The sequence below is a fragment of the Lytechinus pictus genome, unplaced genomic scaffold (genome assembly GCF_037042905.1).
Source record: "Lytechinus pictus isolate F3 Inbred unplaced genomic scaffold, Lp3.0 scaffold_20, whole genome shotgun sequence".
Lineage (NCBI taxonomy): Eukaryota > Metazoa > Echinodermata > Echinoidea > Temnopleuroida > Toxopneustidae > Lytechinus > Lytechinus pictus.
Window position 1 is genome coordinate 447,054 of NW_026974141.1, and position 14,578 is coordinate 461,631.

Below are 14,578 nucleotides of genomic sequence, written 5' to 3' on the forward strand. Positions count from 1 at the left end.
CACAATAAGGAACATTGTGATGTCACAATAAGGGCTCAACTTGCGATCATGTATGTGACCAGACAACCCAAAACCAACAATTATTTATCAGAGAAGGTTCTCTGTGAATTTCTTAAACAGTAATTTGGTCTCCTAAAAGTAAGATATTTGAAAAGTAGCTTATGTGAAAGAGTTAGTCTTCTTCTCTGTGCTCAGTGTCAAACTTTGAATTTTCAAAGGTAATTAAAAGACAAGACACAGGATTTTTTTTTCTACACCAGTTTTTCTGGACTGCTTGGAAGACTGACTGAGATTGCACAGTGTGCACATCTCATGGTTGAGTGAACCCCAAAACTTCTAACCTTTTTTTTCTTTTTAATTTCTGAAGCTCTCATTTAATTTCTTCTACATTTGACAAACTTCTTGTTGAGGTTTTTGTTGATCAATATTGCTGATTTTTATATCGTTTTAAAGCTTAGGATGTGCTTTTAAACAAAATGTTAGTGAATCGTTTTTACTCAAATTGTTGAAAATTGTAGAGTAGAAACTTACAATATTCTGTTGTCACTACGTTTCACTGACCGTTGTTGACCCAATCAGGTGAATGAACGTCAGCCATGGCTTTCCAAGTGACCTTGCACAAAAGTCAGTAGACAACAGCGTCACTCAATAAAAACCTCAAAATTGGTGATTCAGTTTGATCCAACGTCCTGCTTCTGTTCCTTATGCAGGTATCAATCGAGATGGCTTCGATGTGAACGGCTATGATAGAAGAGGTTTCAATCGTTATGGCTTTGATCGGAATGGGTATGACGAACGTGGCTTTAATCCATTTGGTTACCATCGAAGTGGAGTTTTAGATGCAACAGACTTCTACAATAATCAAGGTAAGACAGTATCCTATAGTGTTTATTTTACAGCTGGTGGTAATAGAATGCATAATCTAGCAATATCATGCAAACCCAGACTAACACAAATACGAGTTAGAAAGATATAAAAATGAATTTGAGCTGAATCTAATAGTTTGACCACAAAAATGTGTTTTTCAGCTGATGGTAATAGAACACTGAATCTTGCAGTGTCGTGCAATCCTTACATACATTGTAAATGCTAGTTGTCAGAAAAATATAAAAATGTATGATTCTGGTAGAAAATGTGTAATTGCTGAGAACTGGACAAACATAACAAGGCATTCCAGCCAGATGTATGGTCTTTTTCCAACCAATCAAAATAAACTGTCCAATGTGTATATTTTCTGTGTTCACTGTGTGTTTTTTTTTCAGCTTAAATGCTTTGATTTATGTATAAAATGAACCAGATCTAGATTTACGATGATATGGTGACATTTAACCGTGGATTTTAAGACTTTCCCTTGAAATCATTGTTTCCTAAAGTATTTAGGTCTGAAGAACATTCAAAGTATATTTCTTAAAACTGCATCTTTATCAGGGTACAATTATCAGTGCTTAGACCGCAGCGGAGTCAACCAGGATGGGTACGACCAATTTGGCTTCAACTCCAACTACCTGGATGCCTCCTACTGTAACTATACTCACACTGGGCCCCATTCGCTTCGTCTCACCTACCATCTTGATGAGCTCCTCTTCAAACAGAATGTGGAGTTCCTGCGATCGATACCTCGCACCTGTCCGCTTCCTGTGGAGGATCCGGTGCTGTGGTATGAACAGACCTGGCTCACGTCTCCAAAGGATCTTCCTAGTAAGAGTAGTGTCCTGGGTATCAGTCATTTCCCATTATCAACATATTCTAGAAGGTAATGTGCCGATAATGATGGGGATGGTAGAGGTGATGGTGGTGGTGGTGAAAATGGTGGTGATGGTGGTGATGATGATAATGTTGGTGATGATGATGATAATAATGATGATAGTGATGATGATTTTGTTGGTAGTGGTGGTGATTGATGATGATAATGATGATGGCAATTATAGTGATAATAATAATGGGAATGATAACGATGGTTATGATACAAAATATATAAAAAATTAATTGTATTGTTAATGGTAGTGATAATGATCATAAAAATTATAAATAATGATAATAGAAATGATAGTGATAACTGGGGATTATGATAACACTTCCATTTGAACGTCGAAATGGAAATATTGAAGACGGTATATGAACAAGATTTTTTATCTCCATGTATTTTACAATGTTGAAGTGTTATTAGGTTACACCTGACTTATTTTTTCTCTCTTTCATAACACTCTTGATTACTTTCCCGTTCTAGATTCTGCCTGGACGTTGAACCTCTAATCTCTAATTGCCCCTGTGATGGTGAACCTGTGGTGTGTGACCTCAATCCCTGCGATGTGGGGTGTGGTGGTTTTGAGAATGCCGTCTGCTTCCTTGATTTCTGCAATGAATGTCAGGCGAGATGGTATCGAGAGGGAAATCCAGTCAACTGTGGATTGGAAGTTAATGGTATGTTCACTTCACATTCCTCAGGGAGATTTTATTTTAATTGATTGACCTTTGACCAGCAAAGAAATTCAAAGTAGGCCTACAGGTACATTTGCACAAGTCAACTTTTCATAAGTCAAATATTTCCCCATCAGTTCCATCAATTTTTTAAACATATTATGCAAAACATGTTTTATACCTCTTATGGGGCGTTGCAAGAAACTTGCGATCAATTGCAAGTCTATCGATTGTAAGTTTTGAAATTAAAAACAAAATTGCGATTTATTTGTAATCTGCTTCTTCAAACGAGGAGTATAAGCTCATTTGCTACAGCTAGAATTGATTTATCAATTGTGAAATTGCAACAGAATATTTGCAATTGATTGCAAACATTTTCTTGCAACACCCCCTAATGTCAAATTACTCCTAAGACAAGAATTCATTCGGTCCCCCAATATCTGACTTAGGTATAAAGCTAGGTTACCTTTTAAAATATGAATTACGCAATTGCAAAATAGACACAAGTTGAAAATTTCAGCCCATGATAATCTATAAATGTAGGGTGCTATGGGTTGTCTCATATTTCTCCTTGACTAAAACACTATCTGCCTTAAATAAGCACTTTTGTAGAGCTGAACTGGTAACTTTCCAAAATAGTTCGACTTTATGATTCCATGTGCTATCTGCATTGTACCATTCATTCTTCTGACTGCATGTGTGTTAAGAAGTGTCTGCCTGTGGGTCCTGCCTGATAGATTGACTACCTTTTGTTTATCTTTTCAGATTGTGTAAATGGTACTGTTGTTCATCAGTCAGGCTCTCTCTGGAAGCCAGATGCATGTACCACATGTACTTGCACAGTAAGTATTGTCCATTCCTTGATAAGAAAGACCAAGGTTAGATCATGCTAGGACTTACCGCAAAGAGGGGGGGGGGGCTTGGTTTATAAGTTCTTCTGGTAAGCAAAAAAAAAAAGGGTGAAAATTGCCACCTTCGTCTTTTTCTACTTGAATTCGTCCAGTCTGGAGAACTGTGCACAGAAGAGTGTATAGCTGGCTGGTTTGTTACAGGGAGAGGAGGCTGTACTTCTCAGGAATGGCTCTATATTTCATCAGAGTTAGAGCGTTTCACAGGGTGTGAAAGACGATTCTTGACTCCATTCGAGAGTGAGGCATGAGTACATTTACATGTACCAGGAGACGTAGATGAGTGAGGTCAGCCGAGGTGGAGAGAGGAGCTAAACTTGTGAGGAGGTTGATTACTGCAGAGCTAGTAGTTTTGGGAGGCCAAGAAGGGTCTTAAATACTTGATTCTGGTATTTGTCAAGAGTGACTTTCTCCTCTCCCCCAAGTAAGTTGATGATTTCAACAGCATGCAGGAAACACAGAAAACATCCCACATCACGGCAAGAATTGGTGGGGAGAGACCTCTTCAATCCTGAGCCAATCAGGCTGTGTAGAGTCTTGCGTCCAAGCTGCACAATGTTGTTGCACCTGTTATTGATCCGCTCGGATGCCCTTAGGACACCCAGATGAGGATGACTATCCTTCTCAGGTATAGTGTCCTCGTACTTCCAGATGTGTGTTTCCTATGTGGTCTTGCAGTTGTGAACAACGACAACACTCTGATGCATTAATATGAAATAGTGCCACTGGCTGGAATAGGAGTGCACTATCTCTGACATCTCATTGAGCTCTTGGTGAGAGTTTACCAAGAAGAACTACATGTGCCATGACCAGAGTGCCCACATAACGACCTAGGGTGCAACATCCAGCTCCATTTCCCCCTGAGTCTTTTAACTCTTAATGTGCCATTCACTGTAATCAGCGAGTGCCATTTTTTTTCAGGGAGTCTATATTTAATTGATTTATAAAAAAGGGGAATCACTCCTGAGACAATAATGTTAAACCTCTTTACCATAAGCTGAACTGAACAAAGGAATCACTCATGCATGCAATGCACTCCTCAAAATGCAATAGGCATAACAAAACAGTCAGACCGCAGCTTGCGCGATAATGAGCATATTCATGGAAATTTATTCAGCGGCCCTCTAGCGGTCTCCGAAGGAAAACGTGCGATCAATTTGGCTTGATTTTCCCACTGAATTGGAGGGGCTGAAGTTATAGCTCTGTACTGGTCGCTAACTTCAGTTTACGTCGAAACGAATTGTGGTAAGTTATTCTCAAGACTTTCATCTACATTTTGGTATATAATTTTCCATATTTCAACATTTTCAACCTACCATTTTTACCACTTTAATTGATGCTTATTTTAGTAATATTTTAACTGCGATTTTGTAGTCGGAATTTCACTTTTGGTTCCTGACTTTGCTACATAACGAAATTGTTTCGATCGGAGTTTTTTAGAAAGAAGAAAAGTCACTGTTCAAAATGTGTCAGAACCAACTTGACGCAAACTCACCTTATATTTTAATTTTAGAGAAAATGATACCCTAAAAATCAAGAAATTTACGTTTTACCCGGAAGTAACCTTCTCGTTCACTCGACGATGGCGCGAAATAATGCCAAAATTACGATCGTCGCGGGTTGGTAGAATTTCGCCTTCGGTCCCATACGTTGAAACTTCTGTGATGATGGCAGATGGCTCGCATTATATATGTGACTGTGGACGGTGGACTTTTTTTTTTTTAATTAAGACTTAATATAAACGAAGCTTAATAAGTAGATCCCTTCTAAAGCTTTATTCAATGATTATCAGGTTTCCGAATTCCATCAAGTTTTTATAGATTGAGATATTTCTTGATTTATGTTGAAAATTATTAACCTTTTTTCTTTATTAGTCGAAGTTGAGCCCCATGTCCATGATGATTTTTTGCCCCAGCCCAGGCTGCGGTTAAAGACCCTGACCGGTGTAAAAACAATCATATATCAAAATAAAGGTAATGATTCATACAATACAAATATACCAAAAATATTACATATATCTCCTTCCAATAGTTAAAAATATTAAATAAAAATCAAAGAAACTACTCCTCCAAAGTATGCTTGGATTGAGCACCCCCACGTCGCCTGGAAATGATGACGTCACGTTGTGTCAGGAGGGTTGTGATTCCATAGGTTTGTGTACAAAAGCATTGGGTATTTTCTTCCCTTTCCATGTTATGAATCCATTTTTTTCTTCGTTTTCAGATGAAAATGGCACTCAAAATTATTCACTGTTCAAATTGTTGTAAACCTACAACTATTCACTACATTTTTTGTGATTTCTTTGTTTGGCTCTTATTGGGCCTAAATTGCTATGTCAGGAAAAGTTGTTATACATAATCTAAATGCAGATAGAATTGAAATCTGCGCCAAATAAGCAGGAAATAGAATATGGCAAAAACTAGTTCAAAACTGTAGATTTCATAAATTCAAGCTTGTGGGTAAAAATATATGTGATATCCCTCTGTGATAGAAGTGAAGAGAATGAAATGCGTTATCTGAAAAGCAAAAAAATCACCCAGTTTTTCTGTGTACAAACCTATGGAATCACGACGCTTCTTACACAACGTGACGTCACGGTCTCGAGGCAGGTGAAAAGCACAATAAAGCCTATTTTCTAAGCGGGGTTCGAAGTCCGATAATTGGAATATTCTTAAGCAAAATACTCAGCTGGGAAGCGGTGAAAATGCATAAAGCATACCTTGCTGTATTTAGTAGCTTATAAGCTTTCGATTGGTATATAATTTATCAATTTCATTTTCGGGTCCGGTCTGGATCTTTAAGAATTAAATGATGATTAGCTCAGACAGTCTACTCTAGAGACTATAAACAGTTTAAAGTCAAACTAAAAAGTCTGGTACTACCGTACTCAGTAGTATTTATAAACCATTTTGTTCAAATAAGAAAATTGTGGCTGTCACAGACAGTACTTAGACTTAGTCTCAATTGACTTACATGTAACATAATTCATACTATGAATGATTATTTAGTAATTTAGACTATTTCTCTCTTTTTTGTCTCTTCTACACACAGATCTGCATTCTTGCTGACTCTGGTCTCTGCTTGCTACTTCATTCTGGGAGATTCCATCATGTACTATAATGGTCAGACCATGATTTGGACAAAGCCCTTTTTTCGTTTGCAAATTTTGGACTGATAATGACACAACAGAAAATTGATCGATATTGGAAACAAAAAAATTAGAGCACAGTTTTGGGGAGGACTAAGAATACTGACTTGGACAGGAATACAGCTTGACAAAAATAAAAATTCACAATTCAAAACCAAAAAACATTTTTAATGTTACTAATAGTGCATTGCAAGAAACTTTCTACTCAATCACACATTCCAAAATTAAGGGTAAGTCCTTTGATTAAACACAAACATGTAGTTGATTTGCAATTGAACATAAGTTTCTTGCAATGCCCCATAATTATATTTTGTTCTCAAGCAACTCTATTATATGTTATCTAATGTGCTGAAGGTTAAGTGCCATGTATGTTCACAATTTTTTTTTTTTCGAAAGGTATAATATATTTGTCCTTTTAAACGGTATTTGAATGTGGTTACGCCTTGTTTTTGTTTTCCACAGTAATTATTGCATATATGAACAGAAGTGAAATATTTGTTGTGAAGCACTGCATGAATGTTGTGTGATCATGGAGCTATGGTGTGATGGTATTATAATTAATTCATCATTTTTGTTATAAGACTGTACACCTGGTGGATGTGAGGGAGTGGCCTGGATGAAAGGAAAGTGAGCATGTGTCCAATTACTGATTTGCATATGTTTAGACAATTTTGTTCGTGGATAAATATTAATGTACATTCCCTTTTCCAAGCAAAGAGTAAAGGAGAAGTCCACCCCACCAAAAAAATAATTTGAATTTAAAGAAAAATAAAGTATTGCAGAAAATTTCATTAAAACTATGATTCAAAATTCAAAAGATTACTATTTTGACATTGAGAAATTTGCCTAATTTTATAAAACAATTATATGCTCATCTTGGTCAATGTGCAAATTACAGAACCGATTATGTCACACGCACTCTAATTTCTTGTGTATTTTTTTATTTGATACATGGACATGACATGCATATTTTATTTTAATTTTCATTAACAAATTTTGAGAGGGATTTTAATTCCTCCATTAACATTCGTAGTTTCCATAAATGTAACCTTTTGTGATTCGAGGAAGATTTTTAAGATCAAATTTGCTAAAATTTATATAATAAAAATGCAACAAAAATTTAAAAAGTAATGTGATGTGAGTGACATAATCAACTCTATTTGCATACCATTGTTTTGTGTATATAACTGTTTTGTTTTAAAAAAGGGAAATTTCTGTATTTATTCAAATAATTTTTTTTTTATGTGCACTTGACCTTTAACTCACTTCCCTTCCCACCCCTGCCCAAATAAGTGTAATCAAGAACTTGAAAATCAAAAGCAGTGATTAAGAAGAAGTAAGAATTAATCATAGAGCTATTAATAGCTCCATGAATAGAACTTCTCATGAAAGTAAAAAGAGAATAAAGCTGGGTAGGACGAACGATGAAGGAATATGATTTAAAGAAAAAGCATAAACATATCCCCATCACCCCCCCCCAAAAAAAAAAAAAAATAAATAAACAGTCCGGCGGCGTCGAACCAGGGTCCTTACACACGTCAAAAATTGGGCTTACACAATTCGCCATCGATCTCTTCCTACTACTTCCGGGTTTTTTAAGCTATATTAAATGTTGTAAGTCTGTGCGCCGCTGTTGACCAATCAGAACGCGTCGGCAATTCTACTGCAATTCCAATCATTTTGCGATGGACATTGCCGTGGTTTTTTGTGGTTCCTGACTTTGCTACATCATGAAATTTCATAATTCTTTTTCAGTCGTAAAGAAGAATGTCTACGCTTTATATTGATTATAATATCAATTTGACGCAAGTGTGATTTCGATGCAAAAATGCGCTCTGTTTATTCACATATATTTCTTGAAAAAAATTATTTTTTCTAAGCTAAATATCGGTCTTCAAAATACATTAAATGTGCATTTTATTTAGCTGATGAGAAATTTCAAAGTTTTATCTATAAAATAAGACCAATTTTGTGAGGAATAAACGATTCTAAGAGCAAAAAACACCGATCGGAAAGTTCGTCTTCACAGCTCATTACGTATGCATAACCACGGATGGCTATGCATACCGCTGAATAAAATAGAGCACTTTCGGACAGGCTGCGGACTGACTGAAAAGCTGTATGACAATTGCATGAAAATTTGTTCGTGGCACTCCAGTGGATGAACAGATATGTGTTCATGGCTCTTTAAAGGTTAATAAGTCCATCAATGTAGAAAGGTAGAGGAGGGGAGAAAGAATACCCCCTTGCCTCACTCCTTGCTCAACAGGAAACCGCTGGCTGATCTGGTTGCTCCAGTATACAGCACTCTTCAGCCAATATTGTACAGTTTGAAAATGATGTACCAGGTAGTTCCAGTGACACCAAGGTGATAGAGTTTGTACATTAATCGTGTGTGCCATATCGTATCAAATGCTTTGGTTGCATCGAGGAAAACAGCAAAAGTACATGTAGGTCTATTGCACTTGGTACGATTTTTTACAATGAAGTTCAGAGATATTGCAGTGAGTGAGCAGGAGCTTTTTCTTGAAATCCATGCGGCAGATCGTCGGGAACATCAAATTCTTCAAGGCATTGCATGAGAGTAGGCCTTAGGAGCACTTCCACCAATTTCCAGAATGTAGTGGAGAGGCTGATTCCTCTGTAGTTTCCAGAATGACATACAGATTTACCTTTGTGAATAGGTCTGATCCCTCTGAGGAATAATTCTGGTATATGCCCAGGAGAGAGTTGAGACCTGAGAAGAAACAAGAGCAACCTTCTAAGATTGTGTCCAGAGAATTTGACATGCTCTGCTGATATGTTGGCAATACCTGGAGCCTTGTTTCTCTTGAGCATTTTGATTGCAGTATGCAACTCTTCCTTTGGTAGGGGAGATTGAGTTGGCAATGTCCTCAATACAATCTATGATACTCTGTTGGTAACATCCTTGGCTGGGTACGCAAGTTCAGAAAAGAATGAATTTAACCCTTGTATTACAGCATTGCCGGCTTTCATGTACTTCTTGTCTCTATATATGTGGTTGCCAGTTTCTGAAAGGTTCTGACCTCGAGACTGCTTAATGAGCTTGTAAAACAGCTGTGCATCAGGGTGGCACTTCATAAAAGGACTTGTCAGACACTTTATCCGACAAGTCCCATTTTATTTGACAGTTACCGTAGTAACAGCGCCTCTCAGCCAATCAACATTAAGAGAAAGATGTCAGATCTGACAACTTCTGGGTTGAAGATGTTGATGAAACTCTCCCCGTATAAAAGGCATCACCGCCTTGGTCAAGTCATGCTTACGAGATGCACACTAGGGCTTATTAATCAATGATATTGCACGTAACAAACCACGTGCGCGTCAACATGTAAGCATGACGTAAGTCTTGGATCTTAAAGGTAAATGCTAGTTTTGGTAACGATATGAAAATGAGTTCGTACAGAATCCAATGAAATGACCACCAAAGTGTCTGTTTGTATAAATAAAACGTATGTGTCAAAGGATTCTGGAAGAAATTGTGTAATTGCTGAGAAATCAGCAAATAAACACGGGATTCGGGTAGAGCGTCGGGCACGACATTCAAAGCAATAATTATACACTGTCCCACGTGCGCTTATCTGTGTTGGGGATCTTCAGTCTGAACATTTTTCAGCGTAGATTTCAAGATTTCAGGAAGTTCAGTTTATGTAACTGTACCAGATCTAGATCCTCGATGATATACTGACAATTAAGCCTTGTTTTACAGACTTTCTCATGAAATCAGTGTCTACTGCAACTACTGGAATTTCTCTTTAATGCTTTGTGAAACACCTGGAGTGACAATGGTACATGGGGGAGATGTTTCTTCCACAGTCACGCTAAAAAAAAACAACTGCAAATCAACAAATGTTTTTTCATTGGTAACATCTTTAATCAGTCTGCGGTCAGTTTGTTGAATGATTATACACACCCATTAAATTCTTAGAACTGTGCATAATGCATGAACAATTATGAGCTCATAATGGGATTAAGACAAGACATCAAAAAGAGCAAGATTTTTTTATTATGTCTTGGTCACATAGTCACAAAGAAAGCTTGCTTTCTACGGGTATAATAACAAGACATGAATTAAAAAAACAGAAACAAAGAAACAAACAAAATATATGAAGAAACTGAGTAGACATTAATAGTAAGTTGACAAAAGTTGTCTTTATTGTCAAGCAAATACATGTACTTTCAAGATTCCCCCTTTCTTTACAATACACATCATTTATTATGCGCCATCTATCTAGTAAACTATTCCGAGGCGCAGAGGGATGGAGGGATTACAGGAAAAAAATAAAAAGGAAGAACTGGTAAAATGCTATTGATTTGTCGTGCTACATGTACATGTACATGACTTGTATATATGTCATATAGGGGGGGGTGAATTTGGCCTATTAATTGAGGTAATGTGTTTCTATGTCTTATATCTACGATAGCCATTCTGTCTAACATTTATGATGAAACTAAAAACTTGCCTATATATAATTCTTTTTGTCATTGATTTTGAGCATACTATTTCTGTATTCTTTTGTTATACCGGCCCCTCCTTCATCTATGCATCTCTATAGACATGGATATTACGCCTCATAAATTGAATGTATTATTATTATTTTATTACTCAGAGAGGAACAGTGGACTGTGAAAGGGATTCATGCCTACCGACACTTTGTGACTATCCTTCTACACCCTTTGGAGAATGCTGTCCTGTTTGTTATGGTGAGTTCATGGTGGCTGTTCCTGTAAAGCTCAGCACGCACTATCCAGTCCAATTGCACTAAGATCTGATTTCAACAAGTTGTCAATCCCATCTCAGTGCAATCGCATCGCAGGCCAGCGCACACATAACGGAATAATTTTCCTGGTATCGCATCGCAATTTGCTCCACATTTTTGAAAGACTGCTATTCATAAAGTCTTTTTATAGCATATTTTTACATAGGACTGTACATTACTTAGTTGAGAGCTTACCAAAAATGATTCCCTGCATTGCAACAGCTCTGCAGCGTCTCCATCTTCTTTTGCGCGTATGTTGTCTGTGCTGCAGAAGCGCAGAAAATTGGTCATGACATCATCGTCTAGGACAAAATTGATTGGCTAGAATTAGTAAACTCGCAGGAATATTTGATATGTCAAATGTCTGTGATTTAGTCTGCTGCAACAAAAGAGGGGTTGCAGTTGCAGCGCATTGTTGGTTGGCGCACAATATGTAATTTTCTTGCAATCGGATCTAGGTGCAATTGCGTCTCATAGTGTGCGATGGGTTTATAGGGGAACTGGCTGATAAAACACACTGTTCTCCACTGACCCCAGCTCAATTTATGTCTCCTTATCTTCCTCTTTGTCAAATGAAAATATAATTCATAACAGTTGATCTGTTAATCATAATAGAGTTTGTGGTGTTAGCCCAAGTGGACCTTAGTCAAAATGGGTATAGCCTAACTAGAAATTAGACAAAATAAGACAGTAAAATGAAGTATTGGTTGTAGACAGAGTAGGATTAGGCCATGTGGGAGGAGACCAAATGGAAAGAAGATGAAGTTGGTGTACAAGATGGTACTTTGGCTAGCTGGCAGTTAGACCAAATGATTAGTACATGTAGATGTATACGCAGTTGTTGTGTGTCCGGACAGGTTGTGTGTCCGGACGATCAATTTTAGAAAGTCATTTGGAAAAAATTACAAGCGAAGTTTCATCAATTTTTAGTACAAAATGTTAGAAAATATTATAGAGAACAAAATAGAAGATGATTACAACTATTGAATTCATATTTTTAGTGTAATCTTAAGACAAAAAAGAAGGCTTCAAAAATATAAAGTGTCCGGACACCCGACCCCCCATCCTACTGGTTATAGACAAAGTATGGTTAGACCAAGTGGGATTATACCAGATGTAAAGTAGATGAAGCAGATCAATCAGCAATTTACCCTAGATATGTCTACTTGTCTTTATTTGTTTGCTCTGTATTTTTCACCCTAGATTGCCAGTATGGGGGGCAGCTGATTATCAACAGGGAGACTATTGTACCCCTCAACGACAACTGTGCTGTTTGTGAATGTAGGGTGAGTACACATACAAGTATTGAAACTGATACTTGGTTTAATCCGAAAATCACCGCTGCAGAAGAAAAGCATGCTGTATGGAACTTCAAAGTTAAGTGGAATGTTACAAACCCCATTCTCATGCTTCAGGACTCAGTGAATATGTTATGCATAAATTACAAGATTTACAGCTCTTTCTTAACAACTTCTTAGTCAGTAGAAGGGAGTAATGATGCAGTTATTAATTTGGTCTAGAAATGGCCCTCTCCTTGGGACTGATAAGGTTACACTTAAAAGGCCTACATGTATGTGTGTGTGTCATTTGTGCAAATAAAAATGTTAGTCATAATTACATGAGACCACAGCATAGTATGTTGTAAAATTTTACATAATGAAGTGTTATTTTTCTTTTCTCTCTTATTTTGTTCCTTCCTTCCTTCCATCCTTTCTTTCCTCTCTCCAACTCTCCTTTTCCTCCTATTCTCGTCTTTTTTATAGCCTATTATTCTTTGCTAATGTCAAATATTGCCAGTTATGCTTTGCTTTACTTTGATTGTATTTCTTCTGTGCCTCCCATGAAGGACTGTTTCAAGAAATAAAATCATCATTGTCAATGTCACTCCATTATCTTGTAATTAATGTTTATCTGCAGAATGGTAACGTGAGATGTCAGACAACAGATTGCCCCAGACCACAATGCACTCATCCACTCAAACCAAGAAACGGATGCTGCCCAGAATGCAATGGTAATATTTATATCCCTTAAGATTGTTGTATTGAGAGTGTACACAAGGAGAAAAAGAATAGTTTTACTACGAAAAACGTTTGCCATGAAATAGTTCATTTTCCTTGCTGACGTCACACATAGTCCATTTTTTCCCTAGGGAAAAAGTGAACTATACGTTTTTTTGACCCCCCACCTCGATTCGCGAGCTGTGCGGCGCGATGCGAGCAGAGCTCTGCTCAGCCCAACGGTACTCTCCACTGCATGTCACGGAAAACTTTCGGCGAGCTGCACTAACCACGTGCGCTCGCTGAACAGACGATCCATACGGCAAGGCTTAGTATTTTCTCAACTTCTCAACGATTGTTCTATATCGACTTATTAAAAATCGTTTCGCTGTAAAAGTCGGGTATCAACGAAGAATATCGTATGAAGAATATACATGTACATGAGTGGAAGGGATATAAAACAAATATACAATGACCCATTCTCGGAACAGGCTAAAACGTATTCGCACTCAGGAACATCACATAGTACTATTCTCCCTCGGGCCGATGGCCCTAGGGAGAATAGTACTATGAGATGTTCCTTCGATGCGAATAGTTTTAGCCAGATCCTCGAGTGTCATTGTATATTTGTATAATATAGCAAACCTGCCTTTATTTATAATATCTGACATTGATTTTCACAGAGGCATTGCTTTTTGTTGTTGTCTCTCTGTCGGTCTGTCTCATTTCAGTTACCATGATAACTAAAGAAAATATGTATCATCTTTAAAGTTAACCTACATGTATGTATGCATATACATGAAGGGAATGACAGTGATTTGATTAGTTATGGGGGTTAAGGTGTCAAAAGTCATAGAGTTTATGACCTTTTATCATGATAGACTAAATAGATGAATCAGAATTAAACTTGGCTCATGAATGAATATGGAAGTGGTTATCTGATTAGATAATGGATTTTAGGGACATTTAAGCAATGATATGTGTGTAATATATTTCTGATCTGACAATGGCAGAGGAATAATTTTCATCTAGTTCATGATCAGATTTACTAAAGAAGCTACATGTACAAGAAACCAGACCAACAATTAACTGTCACCACTATTTTGCTGACCAGATATAAAATTGAGTATTAATCCTTCTGTAGCGCAAATAGTCTGATTTTGTTAAAGAATTATTTTTGAATTAGCATAATAAATTATTTCGATAAAAATATTGCTATGGATTTTAGTGGCCTAAGCAACTTGCCACTTACAATGCAATTCCAAGTTCAAACGCTGAGAAGGGGGGGGGGGAAGGAGAGGGAGATTGGTGGGACGGAGGCCCCAA

At 37.2% G+C, this 14,578-nt stretch overlaps 1 protein-coding gene across 1 annotated transcript in view; it reads left to right on the forward strand.

Annotated features, from left to right (window-relative positions):
• LOC129278880 (kielin/chordin-like protein) overlaps positions 1 to 14,578 on the forward strand; it is a 74,919-nt gene that overhangs the window by 43,223 nt on the left and 17,118 nt on the right. Inside the window, exons 13-19 of the mRNA XM_064114652.1 lie at positions 711 to 866; positions 1,429 to 1,753; positions 2,228 to 2,421; positions 3,184 to 3,260; positions 11,106 to 11,199; positions 12,459 to 12,541; positions 13,173 to 13,266. Of these exons, the coding sequence (XP_063970722.1) occupies positions 711 to 866; positions 1,429 to 1,753; positions 2,228 to 2,421; positions 3,184 to 3,260; positions 11,106 to 11,199; positions 12,459 to 12,541; positions 13,173 to 13,266 (1,023 nt within the window). The remainder of the gene's footprint in view (positions 1 to 710; positions 867 to 1,428; positions 1,754 to 2,227; positions 2,422 to 3,183; positions 3,261 to 11,105; positions 11,200 to 12,458; positions 12,542 to 13,172; positions 13,267 to 14,578) is intronic.